This window comes from Astatotilapia calliptera, chromosome 3 (assembly GCF_964374335.1).
Source record: "Astatotilapia calliptera chromosome 3, fAstCal68.1, whole genome shotgun sequence".
NCBI lineage: Eukaryota > Metazoa > Chordata > Actinopteri > Cichliformes > Cichlidae > Astatotilapia > Astatotilapia calliptera.
The window spans coordinates 13,562,492-13,578,135 of NC_137424.1; the positions used below are offsets into that span (position 1 = coordinate 13,562,492).

Here is a 15,644-nt window from a genome sequence, read left to right on the forward strand (position 1 = left end):
GCTGAGGCGGGTGAGTGTTTACATGAATATATTTCTTCTTATGACATAAAATAATTCCACGCTGTTCGTGTCTGTGGGTGAAATGTCAGGCGAATTTTCTGTGCGAACGTTACCGTTTTTCAGCACAATCTATAATTTATTTGAATAACATCCTCAGGCCATATATTACGCATGTGACACATCGCGGACATGCGCTCAGTCCATTACATATTATTTGTATTGCACTTCGGTTTTTTGCAAACGGGAGCTTTCTGTATAATATTGGTGACGCTGAGCACGTTTCCAAGGCTACCGTCTGTCGGGCAGTCAGGAATGTTACAGTTGCACTGAAACGTCTCCTGTACTCGTTTGTGTTCCCCGGTCATAGACCCACAAGATTTATCAAAGAGGGATGCCACAAAACTGCAGGTATCAAGGTGACCAAAACGTAATGTATGATGTGGTGATACTTGAACTACTACTTAAATTCTACATTTATTTTCACGGTTCCCAGGCGTGATTGGCTGTACAGATGGCACTCACATTCCAATCATTGCTCCTTCAGTAAATGAAGGAGACTATGTGAACAGGAAGTCTTTCCACAGCATTAATGTGCAGGTACATAGTTCCCTGTAGCATTTCAAACTAACAAATTATTTCATTATAGTAATGGATGCTAATTTGTGTTCTCTGCACTGTGAAGATCATATGTGATGCTGCCAACATTATCACAAATGTGGAAGCCAAGTGGCCAGGCTCTGTCCATGACTCACAAATATTCCGTGAATGTACACAAAATTTGGACATGGTGAGTTGAGAATACTTTAAAATATATAAAGACCAATTGCTTCAGGGACATTTGAACTGAAGTGTATCCTTCTGTCTTAGGAGAGTTCACTGGCTACTTGCTTGGTGATAGGGGGTATCCATGTTTACCCTATTTGCTTACCCCTTACTCTGACCCTGAACCGGGCCCACAGCAGCGATATAATCTGGCTAATTGCAGGACAAGAGCCAGAATTGAAATGACTATCGGAATGCTTAAGGCCCGGTTCCAGTGCCTGCAAAGACTCAGGGTCACCCCAGAAAGGGCATGTGACATTATTGTGGCATGTGTGATTCTTCACAACATTGCCACAATTAGAGGAGAACACTGTCCTTCTGAACCAAACATCAGCAGTGATCCAAACCATGAACATCCTGACCCTCCCACGGACATACAAGATGGAAGCGCAGTCAGAGACACCATGTGTCACAATCATTTCTTTTGACCCATCACCTCAACATGTTGAAAGAAGAATAAACAGATTTTGTGTTCAACTGGCTTTATTGGTCGCCTGTGTTTCCTGTACACAAAGTATTAAAAGATGTAAACCTCATAAAGTGTCTCTGTTGCTTCCTCCTCTGTAACAGCTGTCAATGTTTCTTCATTATTTTCCTGTAGTAAAGAAATTAACAACATTGCTGTTCTACTGTAAACTCATATAATCTGTGGAGTATTACTCACAACTGCATGTTGGTCTGGCTCAACAGGAGGCTGCACCAGATGCAGTACACCACCACCATCAACTGATAGAATATGAGGTTCATACAGGTCACTTATAACTTACAAGGGACCAAATGGCAATTAACAAACATACCAATCACCTTACACTTCATTGTCATTATGCTCTCAAAGACAACCAAGACTGAGGGAAGGCAAAATCAGTCGGAAAATAACTTCACTACAAAATAATCCATTATGGTAAAGAGTTTATCAAATGAATGAGCAGCACTGCAAAGGTGACTGTGAAGAAAGGATGTATGCACATCATGTATTATTTTGAATTTACCCCCTATGTAGGCACTTGTGTCTTGCGGGGTTATTGACTCAGAGGATGTCCCCGCAGAGATGCCTTCGGCCACAGGGCGCCCACTGTTTTGGCTGAGGGCCAACTCCTCAGCCTCTGTGAGTGGTGGTGGTGGAGGACCCCCACCTGTTTTTCAGGCCTCCGCTTTTTTTCTGTTGGCTATAACGGGCCACATTTGAGCATACAGAGTAAGCAAATATGTACTTGTAATGTGCTCAGATAATTTCAATAAGTGCTTACAGAAAGAAAATTAATGTAGCCTCTAACTGCAATTGATTTACATGGGACAAACAGACCAAGCACTATGGCTCATAATACAATTACACCTTACCTGTTTGGACTATATTTTTACATTTCATTTTTACTTGCTGCCAGGCACGTTTGGGGCCTGTTGGGTTGCACCTGCGCTCACATCACATCACAAAATAAAATGTATAAAATAACAAATAAAATAACATATGATAAAATAACGTGTTAAATGGGTGGAAATCCCTAGATCAATGTTTAAATTAACACTCACGCATTGACTCTGTCGGCTATGTTTTGCCATGCATGCTCCCTGTCTTTTGCAGCTGTGGCTGTGTTACTTTTTTCCGCGGAATTTGCGTGTTATCGGCATATGCTGCCATCAGAATTTCGGCCTCAAGCGCTGTAAAATACATTGACCACGCCTTCTTTCCCTCCGTCTCCATGGTGACTCGCTTAATCTGTGCTCCGCTTATCAGGGCTTTATGTATCCTCATCCGCGCGCTTCACTTGGGGTTAAAGCAACTCCGCGTTGACTGAACTAATTGTTATCAGCCTTTCTGAAACCGAATATTCCGAGTTGGACAGTTCGGGGTTACTCAACCCTGCGTATCGTTTTTCACTCTGGGTTTTCTAAACCGGCTTCCTGAAACACGGCCCAGATCACCGAGGTTTCTGTTGCTCTGATATCTGATATTGATTATATTGGTAAACAGGCTGTAGCATAAACATCAGGTCTGTTCTGAAAACTGTCTTTATTTTTTCAAAGTAAGGGAATATCTGTGGTCTGATACCGCGGGCTCATGGGCTAAGGACTTGGATTGACAAGTCAAGCGCAGATGATTGTGTTGTTTCTTATAAAGGCTTGTGTGTGTGTGCCTTCCTGTGTGTGTCCTTGTTTCAGTGGAACTGAATCAGTGTGTTAGAGAAAGTGCTCCTCTGCTGTGCCGTCATCGTGTGGATGCTTCTTTTAAAGTTGGAACTCATGTTTTTATGATCTGCTTCATTTCATTGAACCTTTATTTGTAACCATGAAGTCCCTTTGAGGTTACAGCCTCCTGGTTAGGTTTAGGCTGTTCTTGTGCTTCAGGCTGAAATATGAGGAGTAAGGAGTGGGGCTGGTTAGCCCTCATGACCCTCACCATAACACATACGTCACAGGACAGTGTTTACCACAGAAACTCCATGAAATGATCAATGAGAACTTTAGAAACCCGTCAGTGTGATGCTTCCAGTACAACAGCACCTCTGAGTGTGTGTGTTTGCCTCTCAGACTAACTCCACCCTGACATCAAGAAGATGGAGGAAGAGGATGGAGCAGGATCTGCAGCATCCAGCTGTGTGTCTGTGAGGAGTGACTGGTCCAATGATAAACCTCCAAACTTCAGTAATGAACCTGCAGCAACAATGTAAGAGAGCTGCTGACTCATTTATTCAGTGTAAATAATGATTTTTGATGCAATGGGAGAAGAAAAATGACAAAAACAGTTTTAAAAATAAGGATTAAAATATTACAAACTATGTTTTTGAGTTTCCTGATGTAGCACAAAAATATATGAACATAACTGTATATAGGACAGATATTTTACGGTTCTTTTAGGCAGCACCAAAAAACAAAAAGACTATTTTTAAGCTGTCTGAGGCAGTGAGTCAACATGTCACACTGGGTCAAAGGTCAGGGAGTAAAAGTGTGCTTTAAAGGAGGTTTAAAAGCAGCGAATGAAGGAGCCTGTCGAGGTAAATCGTTCCATAACTGATCAAATTCAGTTGGTGGACCTCTGTGTGAAATCAAGCATCTGGTTCACAGAGAGGATGACCCTCACATGGGCTGTACAACATTATATAGGGAGACAAAAACAGAGATTATCGTAGCCATCGCTCTCTCGCATGGACGTGGCAGTCTTGCTGTCTGCTGCGAATCCTCCCCGTACCTCCGTGACCTCGTCTGGTATCTGCTCCCTCCTCTGTAAGAGACAGTAAAGGAAAACACGTCTCTGCCTAGGCTTGAAAATCTAATCTTATCATCCATTGTTCTTCTAGGGCCTCTTCTTCTTGTGGCCTCAGCTAACTGATAATATTTAAATGGCTAACATTAACATGTGTGCCAGCCAGGTTCACATTTATGATGAACTATGATTAATTAACTGATGTTGAAACTGGAGCTTTACTGACCTCTGAAATTCCTCCTAAAGTGTTATTCAGTGTTGTGACAGTCAGCTGCTTCAGCTGCTGCTGGGATGGGCTGTGGCAAAGAGAACAGAGAAAATCAAAATCAGAGTTTTTCTCTGAATTAAAAGCAAGGAAACAACAATATATTCTACATGGTGAAACTGATGGTTTCTGGTGTTTGGGTCTGTTTTTCTGTATTCATGCAGATAAAGTGTGAACTCAGATGAATTATACCATCAAATGTTAAAGGAAAATATCAGGATGAGTGTCTGTGAGCTGAGAAGGACGTGAAGCGAGCAGTTTATCCCAGAGCTGAAGCTGCTCTGTGTGCAGAGATGAGCTCAGATTCCTGCTGTGATTGATCAACAGTCACAGAAATGTAGACTTGTAGTTATTACTGCAGTATGGTCACAGCAGATACTGAGAAACATGTATTATGAGGATGGATGATCAAGTTTCTCACTCTCTCCTTTAAATCTCAGTTTGTTTCTTCTTCACAGTTTATCTGTTAATTTATTAATGAATAACACTGAAAGAGTTTCTGTTATATTTCCCCTTGAACATCAGCTTATTAGGGCGGCATTAGGAAATAGCCCCCCTCCAAAGAATGAATAAATGAATGATGATAATAATAAAATGATTCAAAAGCAGAGCTCAGAGTGGTAGAATGGTCAAACATGGATCCACGGGTGGTTCAACTGCATTTGGTGACGTGACTAAAGCAAATCTTTCAAATAATCCCACCATCAACGGGATGTTGTCTCCTTTACTACAGTTACTTTACTTGGTCACCGTGTGAATTTCTTTGAAATGAACCAAATTCTTTAATTTGTTGGTTGTTGCATATTTAACCTCTACAGTCAGGAAAGGAGGAGATGAGGCCTCAACAATGTTGGGTTGTAGCTGTGGTTCAGGTTAGAGTGAGTGTCCATGGAATAAATGTAAGTCAGTGAACAGGAAACATGACTGTGTTAAAACTTTGTTTTCCTTTTTATAATGAGTCTAATCAAAGGTGGACAGAAGTATCTCCACTTTGACTTTTCTGTGTCACCATCAGAGCTTCTGCACAGTGTGGAGAAAGATCCAGAAGCAGAGCTGGACTGCAGACAGCCAGTCAGAGCAGCTGTGTACAAAGTAAGACTGAACATCTGTCTGCTGATGGACTCATTTCTGAAAACTGGACTTCTTGTGTTGTTCAGACATTGAAGAGTTTTCTTTCTCTTTAGTCTCATTGTTTTTCTTTCTTTCAGCAGATGTTGGTCTGCAGGAGGTTTTAGATGAACATAAGATCAGTCTGAGGAGGAGATGTGAACGTGTGACTGAAGGAAGTGATGAAACAGGAAGTAGAACCCTCCTCAACACCATCTACACTGAGCTCTACATCACAGAGGGACAGAGTGAAGAGGTTCATACCCAACATGAGGTGAGGCAGCTGGAGACAGCTTCCAAGATGGACGCCCTCCATGACGCTCCAATCAGGTGCCAGGACATCTTTAAAGCCTTACCTGACCAACAGAGACCCATCAGAGTGGTTCTGACCAACGGCGTGGCTGGTGTTGGAAAAACCTTCTCAGTGCAGAAGTTCACTCTGGACTGGGCAGAGGGCTTGGAGAACCAACATGTCAGTGTGGTGGTTCTGCTTTCATTCAGGGAGCTGAACCTGATCAGAGATGAGCAGTACAGTCTTCTGGAGCTGCTCCATGTTTTCCATCCAACATTACAGAAGGTCACAGCAGAGAATCTGGCTGTCTCTCAGCTTTTGTTCATCTTTGACGGCCTGGATGAAAGCAGACTTTCATTGGATTTCACCAACAGGAAGCTGCTGTCTGATGTCACACAGAAGTCATCAGTCAGCCAGCTGCTGACAAACCTCATCCAGGGGAATCTGCTTCCCTCGGCTCTCATCTGGATAACTTCCCGACCTGCAGCAGCCAATCAGATCCCTCCTACATGTGTTGACAGGCTAACAGAAGTACGAGGCTTCACTGACACCCAGAAGGAGGAGTACTTCAGGAGGAGATTCAGTGATGAAGAGCTGTCCAGCAGAATCATCTCCCACATCAAGACATCCAGGAGCCTCCACATCATGTGTAGAATCCCAGTCTTCTGCTGGATCACTGCTACAGTTCTGGAGCACATGTTTACTACAGAGCAGAGAGGAGAGCTGCCCAAGACCCTGACTGACATGTACTCACACTTCCTGCTGGTTCAGACAAAGAGGAAGAAGAACAAGTACCATGAGGGACGTGAGACGAGTCCACAGGAGCTGACGGAGGCTGACAGGGAAGTTCTTCTGAAGCTGGGGAGGATGGCATTTGAACATCTGGAGAAAGGAAACATCATGTTCTACCAAGAAGACCTGGAGCAGTGTGGTCTGGATGTGACAGAGGCCTCGGTGTACTCAGGAGTTTGTACAGAGATCTTCAAAAGAGAGTGTGTGATCTTCCAGAAACCAGTCTACTGCTTTGTTCATCTGAGCATTCAGGAGTTTCTGGCTGCTGTCTACATGTTCCACTGTCACACCAACAGGAAGACAAAGGTGCCGAAGAACTTCTTGGGACAAAAATACAACGAGTCCTCTCTGGATGATTTCCTTAAACGAGCCATGGAGAAATCCCTCCAGAGTAAAAATGGCCACCTGGACCTGTTTGTTCGCTTCCTTCATGGCCTCTGTCTGGAGTCCAACCAGAGACTATTAGTAGGTCTGCTGGGTCAGACAGAGATCAGTCCAGGAACCATCCAGAGAGTCATCAAAAACCTGAAGTGGATGAACAGTTATGGAATCTCTCCTGACAGAAGCATCAACATCTTCCACTGTCTGATGGAGATGAACCACCTCTCAGTACATCAGGAGATCCAAGAGTTCCTGAAGTCAGGGAACAGATCAGAGAAGGAACTCTCTGAGATCCAGTGCTCAGCTCTGGCCTTCATGCTGCAGATGTCAGAGGAGGTCCTGGATGAGTTTGACTTGCAGAAGTACAACACATCAGAGCGGGGACGACAGAGACTGATTCCAGCTGTGAGGAACTGCAGAAAGGCTGGGTGAGTCCAGATGTGATCACTAACATCATTGATCAGTGTAGGTTAGTAGTTTAATGTAGAAAATAAAATCAGATTGTAACCACAAAGTGTTTGTGTCCGTACGCTGCAACCTTCCACACCATTCCTTTATTGTACAGACTCAGCAGCAGCTCCATGGATCCCAAATCCAAGAGTGGAGAACAGATTTGAAGTGTGTCACATCCATGCAGTCACAGCTGTTTCCACCATGTTTCCACTGATATTAATCCTGTTCAATGACACGTTTCATATCAGTGAATATGTTCTTTAGGACGTCCACTGACATGTTTAAGTGTCCTGCTGGAAATCACTCAAATCATCCATGAAATCCATGAAAAATCCTTTTAGTGTTTCTAACTTCACCCTCTGTCCTCTCTCTCTCTCCATCCTCCTCACTGCTTCTTTCACTGATAATCACACAAACATCGTATTCAGCTACAAAATAACACAATAATATCATCTGATGATCATTATTATAAGAGCAGGATCCATATTTGATATCAGAGTAACACACTGCTTGGTTATGTGCAGTCATCATCAGTGACTGTGGGTCAAACAGAAGCTCTCTGATTGGTTGCTGACCTTGGTCACCTGTCCACTCTCACCTGTTTGTGTTTGCTCTCTTTGCTGTCTCCATCCTCTCTCTCCTTTCTCTCCCTCTCTGTCTTTGTACGTCACTCAGGTCCAATGGAAACAGTGACATTTACAATCCAATCAAAGACAAACTGATCCATGTCAGGTTATAACAATATTCAAAGTGAATACAGGCTGCTGCTGGACACAGACAGGTAACATCATTTTGACTTGCTGTCACCTGGATCTGGACTCATAAACACTGAAGCCCTGAACAGGAATACAAATCATTTTCTGCCAACTAGCGACACAGCAGCAGATAATGGCTCAGAAAGCTCAAATGAGCCAATCATTTCTGTGTTTAGTTCCCCTGAAATCAGATCTGATATCAGCAGCTCTGAGTTCATTCATCATTATTGTCCAGTGATGAGATTTCTGCTCCGTTTGGTAACAGTCAGCAGGTTTTTCCTGCGTGTGGACGTGAACAGTCGTACCTGACAGCAGGTAGCAAACAGAGATCATCTTTCCAGCTGGAACTCTTCACTGAGCTGAACTCATTCAAAATGTTCTGGAGTCAAAACAGGAAACAGTCCAAATGTGTGTCTTCACTCTGACTCTGGATCAGATCTCAGTGACAGGCTGTGGACATTATGGAAGCCTAAATGTGACACCATCTTCCTCCTTCATCTGCAGATTAAAGCCAAACAAAGATTCTCATTAAAAGTCTGCAGGTCTGAGAGAGACTCAATCGTTGTGTCATGTCAAACACAGTAAGAGGAGCTGAAGCACAGATGTGAAGAGCAGATTCATCAGATTATGACCTCACTCTGTTTTGTCTTCATATACATTCAGTCTGTGTTTATAATGCAGATTTTCTGCTTTTATAATAACACATTTTATATTTTCTATCATCACAGACTGACTCAGTGTGGACTCAAAGAGTCTCACTGTGAAGTTGTGGCCTCAGCTCTGAAGTCCAACCCCTCCCATCTGACACTGTTGGACATGAGTTACAACTTCAACCTGCAGGATTCAGGGATGAAGCTTCTGTGTGCTGGACTGGAGAGTCCAAACTGTCGACTGGAGACTCTGAGGTGAGTTCACTGACTGCGGCTGTTGTAGTTTTTCTATATTTCAGGTCTTTGATTGATGTTTGAAACTTTCTTTAGTTCCTAAATGTTCAGGATGTGTCTGAAGACAAATGTGAAGAAGTTTGAGTGCTTTCAGAAATGTTGTCTTTCCAAACGACTGAACAACAGTTTTTCCTTTTGGCTCCAAACAGAAGTGACCGACTTGAGCAGGGTTCATTTAAAGGCTGACAGAAGTGGAGTGGTGACGGGGAGATGTTTGACAGGACAGTGTTTCAGCCTCCACAGGTTCATGTTGTGCTCCATCAGTCAGTGAAGATGAAGTCAGTGCTGATGAGGCTGTAGAGTGTGTGAGGGATGTGAATGAGGATGATGAAGATCTGATGATAGCAGATAAAAACAGGCTGCAGAGACTTTGAGCCATACAGGGCACACAGTGTGTGTACATGTCACCCTTTTTAACTGAGTAGTCCAAAATCAGTCAAATCCACAGTAATCTGTCATACAAAGTCAAGGAAAAAAACAATATTTGAGAATCTACTCCCGTTGGGTTCAGTTAGGAGGAGACTGGCAGTGGTAACTCAACTTAAAGAAGGAATATCCCTCCACTCAGAATGAGACACTGACAACAACTTAAAGGGAGAAAAGTGATTTGAGTGTATTCAACATTTAAATGCTCCAAAACATAGACATGAACAAAACATTTAGACCATTTCAACCATGTAAATCTCAACAATGTACAATATATCACTTAAAGTCTCCATAAATGTATCAGGTAGGCTGTCCATTTCAGTTCAGTGCACTTAGTAATCAGTGGTCTTAGTAAGTGTTAATTGATGCATCAGTTTTTTGTGTTAGTAGAATCAGATCTGACCCAAAAAAAGAAAAAAAGTAACAACATAAAGTGTCCTGAGATTTCAGAAAAAACGTTAATCCAAAAAAAAATTGCAAATCGTTGTATCCTACCACCCTCCAAGGAAACAGGTGGCCTTCAGATTGAGAACGTCCTTTCTAGGCACCTCCAGTGGCATCCAGTCCTTAGATGGCACCGCTCGGTCCTTGCAGCAGATTCCTACCACGTAAAAAAAAAAACAGCCTGCACACAACTTGCAGTGCAATCACTCACTTGTAAAATAAAACGTGTTTCTCTAGTGTTATCCCTTTTTTTCCCCCTCACACATCTATACAGTTCTTATTGGCCAATAACAATTTATCAACAACAAAAATACATTTCAATGCAAATCATGAAGCATGAAAAGTGTCTTCGTGGTGTGTTAGCTAAAACTTCACATGTAAGCGCATTAGCCCAGGGAGCACATGTGGGTATGCTAGCATACTTTCCACAGGCTAACACAGCTAAGCAATAGTTAGCAGGTTCTAAGACAAATATCACATTTCCGACAAGTATCCTGACTGGTTTTATGCCCAGAAACTAGACTATGAATCACAACTTAAACTGCAACTGTGAGACTCACCAGGATATTCTTCATAGAAAACATTAATTCCGTAGCGCAACACGTTACAAGACTGAATATCCACACAGCTTTGCGCATCTAGCTCCGTGCAGGCGGATGCAGTGAAAGAAAGTCACCACGAACGCGCTATGGTGCATTCACGGTACATGAAAAAAAATCAGCATTTAACAAAACAGTAAAACTTCAAATTAAAATAAAAACAGAATACAATTGGCAATAAAATTACCATGGGTTACATACAGAACAGCTGAAATCATTATGGAGGCCTCACTGGAATATGGAAGCATCACAGTACAGCTTCAGTGAAGCTTTAAAGTCTCTGATATGAGATGAGAAATGAAGCAGCCAGAGCTTTTTCATGAGTGGAAATCCACTGTGACTGTGAGCTGCTGCTACAGCCTCCAGATTAGCCAGCAGCTCATCCTGCTCAACATTTTCGCACCAACTTTAATGGAAGTGTGATGTTTTCAGCTGGAGTGATGGTCAGGGTGGCCTCCCTCTCCTCTTCTTCTCCTCTCCCTCTTTCATTTGTAAAGCCACTTCTGCTGCTTTCATTCATTTGGAAGTCCTGTACCTGAGTTTGGGAGAGACTAACAGCCTCGGCAGCAGAGGGGAGAAAGGCTGTAACACCACCACTTTACTCTGTTCTACCTGTCACATCATTTTATCAGGAAACAAATATGCTCATGTTTTTACTATGTTTGTCTTGAAGATGTAAGAAGATCACATGGTGCTTTTTATTATTGTGTTGGTTTGTTTCCTGTCTCTTGGATGGAGCCCAGCTGTGCGTGGCCCCTGGGCCTGTGGTCAGAGTGTGTGCTGGATAATCCGGCCCAGGATGAGGCCAAACTGACATGGGATGAAATGTCTGTCACATAATTGAGCTTAGTGTAGTTTCATTTCTGAACAATTTAAATACAACCAAAACTTTGTTCTGTCTTTTCTATGTTATACTGTAGACTTTCTTTGATACTGTGTCCAAAAGGAGCAGCTTTTACTTTGAAGGGGAGGTGTCTCTGTTTCCTCTTCAGGTTGGATGATGGAAGCAAATGAGTGTGTGATGTTCTTTCAGTGTTGCACTTTGTAAATGCTCCCTGAGCACTGGTCTCACACCCAGCTGCACATAGAGACCAGTGTTGTTAGTCCAGGTCAGAAGATGACTTGTTGGAATGAAAATGAGCTTGTAGTTTGTCTGCTTTAATAATGTGACTGGAAAAAGGTGTTGGACTTCAAATATGTCCATTTCTTTCACACTTCACCTTTAAAAGTGAAGCCTCGTGGTTCCTGGAAGGAAAAACACGACTTTTTCAAGTCTTTGTCCTGTTTTTATGATAAATGTACGACTTTAATGTGAAACATTCACAGTTTTTTCTCTTGTTGTGTTTGTTTGAAGCTGCTTCCTGTTGGCTTCAGCTGTTTGGAGTTTCCATTTTCTAAACTTCTACATTCTGAACCTTCTTCAGCTCTGAACAGATGATGAAACACTGAATGATTTCAAGCTCACACTTTGTCTAATAAACTTACATCTTTCATTCTTTATACAGATTGGAGCGCTGTGGTTTGTCAGAGATCAGCTGTGATTATCTGGCAGCAGCACTGAAGTCCAACCCCTCCCATCTGAGAGAGCTGGACCTGAGCTCCAACTGCAAGCTGCAGGATTCAGGACTGAAGCATCTGTGTGGTTTCCTGGAGAGTCCAGGATGTGGACTTGAAACTCTGAGGTCAGTCAGCATGTTTTAGTTGTGCTGAGATGAATATGATGTGAAAGTTGTGCTGACACTAAACTGCAGACATCAGGCTGATATTATACTGATCCACACTGAGGATCTTCATGGTAAAGTCTGTTTTCTTCTTCTCTGGTTTAGTCCATTGACTGCAGCAGAACAATGTTCACATTTCAAACCTTCAAAGAAGAAGAAAAATCCTCCACTGGATAATTCACTGTGAAACTCTCAATTCAATTAAATTCAATTTTATTTATATAGCGCCAAATCACAACATAAGTCGCCTCAAGGCGCTCTAAAACTCTTCATTTCACCTTAAAGTCTGTCTGACACTGAAATCCAAAGCAAAATGTGCGTTTGCTTTGCAGACAGCAGTCCAACACAAACATACACACATCATCCAAAACACAGTCCAACATCCAAATCTCCTCCACTGCCAGCATGAATGATGGGAAAGAGAAGGAGGAACACTCTGACATTCAGGGTTAGAATGAATTTCATGAAGCAGACTGTGAAGATCAAAGCTGCATTAGAAAGCTTACATGAATGAATGAGTGGACAGAAGTGGACAGAGATCATCTGAGGCACTTCAAAGTCTTTAAATCAGCACATTTCTCTTTATTCTTTATCAACTCTGTTAGTTTCTCTCAGTTTTCTGTGGAATGAAGCTAACAGCAGGCTAATAAGATGCTGACCAATAGGTTTCTATTAAAGGTTGTAATTTGTATATGAAAAAGTGCTTTGGCTCAGCAGGGATCAGCTTACAGGTAGAATACAGCTGCTGGATGGGATTAGCATGTCATAGCTATCTACCAAACTGCTAAGTGGGGGATTTCAGGCCATCTATGGATCATTTTTGCTAACTGTTTATTCAGCTTAGGCTCACAGGGCTGCAGCCTGTGCCCTAGCTGTCATAGGGCAAGAGGCGTGGTCCACCTGCACAGGTGAGCAGTCCATCACAGGGCCAACAGAGAGAGACAGAGAAGCACTCTCTCACATCCACACCTACAGCCAATTTAGAAGCACCAATGAACCTAAGCAGCATTTCATTGGACTGTGGGAGAACATCCAACCTCCACAGAAAGGCCAACAAGCTTCAATCTACAACCTTCTTGCTTTAAGGCACTAGTGCGAACCACTTTTACCCATTTCAACCCAAATCTTGCATCTTCCGGTTTCTGACTCCAGGCCAGCTCCACTAACACTTTCTCATCAGACACTGCCACCTAGTGGAGGAAGTCTTAGTTCCATTTGAAGCTTCAGAATGCAGTTAGGTCCTTTACAAAGAGGTGGAGGTGGTGGGGCCACAGCACCATCATCACTGAGTGCCATAGGACACTTAACCTTTGTTTCCATATGCTGGGAACTTCCTGTTGTTCCAAGGAGGACTGGAAAATGTGTGAAAACCTCCCAGTCAGTTCCTCACAGCACACTTCAATCATTTCCCTCCCACAGCATCAGGACCAGGGCTTTTTCTCTCTTTGATCCCACTAAGAGATTTCCACACAAACACCTCATCAGTGGGACTCTCAGAGCTACCAGCCCTTTGCTACAATCACAAAGATCTTCATTGAAATCAATGATATCAAAGCTGGAATCAAATGAGTCCAAGTCTTCTGCTGATTCAGCATCACATTCATCTTTGCTCCTTGTTCTGCATCCCCACCATGGACTTCATTCCTTTCCAAGCCAGCCTTGAGTGTCCTTTATTCAGCTCATCCTCTGCTTTACTTTTACACCTGATTTTAGCTGCTTTGTCTCTCTTTCAACAAGTTTCTGTGCCTCAGTCTTTTTCTTCTCTCCCTCATAACAAGACAGCTTCTTCTGCCTGAGAACATGTTGGAGTGATTTACTAATCCAGGGCTGCTTATTGGGGAAAATACTTCCTGTTTTCAACGTAATCCCCATTTTTACCAGAAAGAAATGTAAGTTCCTTTGTGAGTGTGGACGCTTCATCTCTTTGCTCTTGAATGCTTTGCTTCTTATATTGATTTTTATTGATTTTTATGCTGATTTTTTCCCTTTTTTTCATGTGAGCTTACCTGCGATAACTTCTGGACACTTGTAGATCATTAGGACTAGAGTGTTCTTAACAGAAACAGCAACATTTTATGGTTACCTTATCCTCAGCGCTCCGTGTGTCTGTGGCCTAGACACAGCTGAAGCCTGATTACAGCGTCTGAGCACCGAGCAGCCTCAATAGCCAAGATGCCTTCCCTCTCCACAGATGACTACCACAGCCTCCTGCAGAAGATTGCAGTACTGGAGACAAAAATTCATCGCTTAGAAGTAAACGTGAAGGTAAATGGACTGTGTGGAAATGAAACAACCTTGCCTTTGATTCAAAACAATGGCGATGAGCAAGCTAGTACACAGCTAAGGAGCACAAATAACATGACCAAGAAAGTAGACTCTGTGCATTATTATAAATCCTCAAGTGATAATCCCCCCTTAGACTGTCTTGGTGCAAAACCAAGACATAAATCATGTCTCCTGGAAGGGGGAGGACGTATCACAGGCAGGGCACAGCGAGCTGAAATCTCTGAAACCGACTGGCCTTCACTTCCTACGAGACAGAGAAGCTCTTCTACCCCTGTATACGGGAGGAAACAGGACTGGACAACCGTGAATAGGAAGGTTAACAACAAACCTCCAAAACAACTGAATGTGAAACTGCAGAACAGATTTGCTCCACTATCAAAGGACCCTGGATCTATATCGGACAACCATCCATCTAAAAGCAGCGAAATAAGGTCTGAAAATCTGTTGAAAAGTGAAAGGCCACAGGGAAAGCTAAAGGCTAGGCCTGAAACTCTGATTGTGGATGACTCTGCCGTAAAGGATGTACAAAGGATGTGCGGTAAGAACACTAAAGTCCTCTGCTTTCCTAACGATATGGTCAACAACCTGAAGGAGAGAATTCTTCAAATTGCAGATGAATATCCAACTGTGACAAACATTGTTCTGCATACAGGGTCAAACGATGTGTCCAAACAACAGTCGGAGGTTCTGAAACGGGACTTTACTGGATTATTAAATACTGTAAACTCTCTGAATGCAGCTGTATTCATCAGTGGACCTGTACCGCCGGTCAGAGGAGGAGACGAGAGATTCAGCAGGTTGTTTACACTGACTAAATGGCTTATATCAGCATGTGCTGACCACTCAGTGCACTTTATCGACAACTTTAATATTTTTTGGGAACGCAGGCATCTGTTCAAAGCAAATGGATTTAATTTTAACAAGTCAGGGTTGAAACTGTTCACCTCCAACTTGTTTTATTCCATACGTCATCCATCCGTGCTTGGTGCCAAGGCTGAGATAAACGAGGAGTTATCTCATAAAGAGGAACAAACAGTACTCCAAGAACAGACAAAGCCCAGCAGAAACCTTGAGGAGGAGCTCCATTTGCCCCCACCCGGGAAGAGCCTCAGAAAGGAGAGACATCTAAGGCAAGAAGAGGGGTCCCTATTTGCCTCC

At 42.9% G+C, this 15,644-nt stretch overlaps 1 protein-coding gene and 2 long non-coding RNA genes across 3 annotated transcripts in view; 2 read left to right on the forward strand and 1 right to left on the reverse strand.

Annotated features, from left to right (window-relative positions):
- Nucleotides 1-469: 469 nt before the first annotated feature.
- LOC145425200 (uncharacterized) lies at nt 470-1,362 on the forward strand. Its single transcript, XR_013905865.1, has 2 exons — nt 470-597; nt 683-1,362. It is a non-coding gene; the product is annotated as an uncharacterized LOC145425200 (long non-coding RNA).
- Nucleotides 1,363-3,148: 1,786 nt separating this feature from the next.
- Nucleotides 3,149-12,325, forward strand: LOC113034063 (protein NLRC3-like). Its single transcript, XM_080298108.1, has 5 exons — nt 3,149-3,484; nt 5,302-5,378; nt 5,495-7,286; nt 8,795-8,971; nt 11,985-12,325. Exons 1-5 carry the CDS (start codon nt 3,375-3,377, stop codon nt 12,178-12,180), a joined length of 2,352 nt encoding a protein of 783 aa, XP_080154234.1. The 5' UTR covers nt 3,149-3,374; the 3' UTR covers nt 12,181-12,325.
- Nucleotides 3,529-15,644, reverse strand: part of LOC145425217 (uncharacterized) — a 300,454-nt gene continuing 288,338 nt past the window's right edge. The window contains exons 2-3 of the long non-coding RNA XR_013905885.1: nt 4,248-4,317; nt 3,529-4,039 (exon numbers count right to left, since the gene is read on the reverse strand). This is a non-coding gene — a long non-coding RNA (uncharacterized LOC145425217). The remainder of the gene's footprint in view (nt 4,040-4,247; nt 4,318-15,644) is intronic.

Coding starts and splice junctions, on each gene's coding strand:
- LOC113034063 (XM_080298108.1), top strand. CDS start 3,375: ATGGAGGAAGAGGATGGAGCAGGATCTGCAGCATCCAGCTGTGTGTCT. Junction 3,485..5,301: donor AATGAACCTGCAGCAACAAT/GTAAGAGAGCTG, acceptor TGTCACCATCAG/AGCTTCTGCACAGTGTGGAG. Junction 8,972..11,984: donor TGTCGACTGGAGACTCTGAG/GTGAGTTCACTG, acceptor TTCTTTATACAG/ATTGGAGCGCTGTGGTTTGT.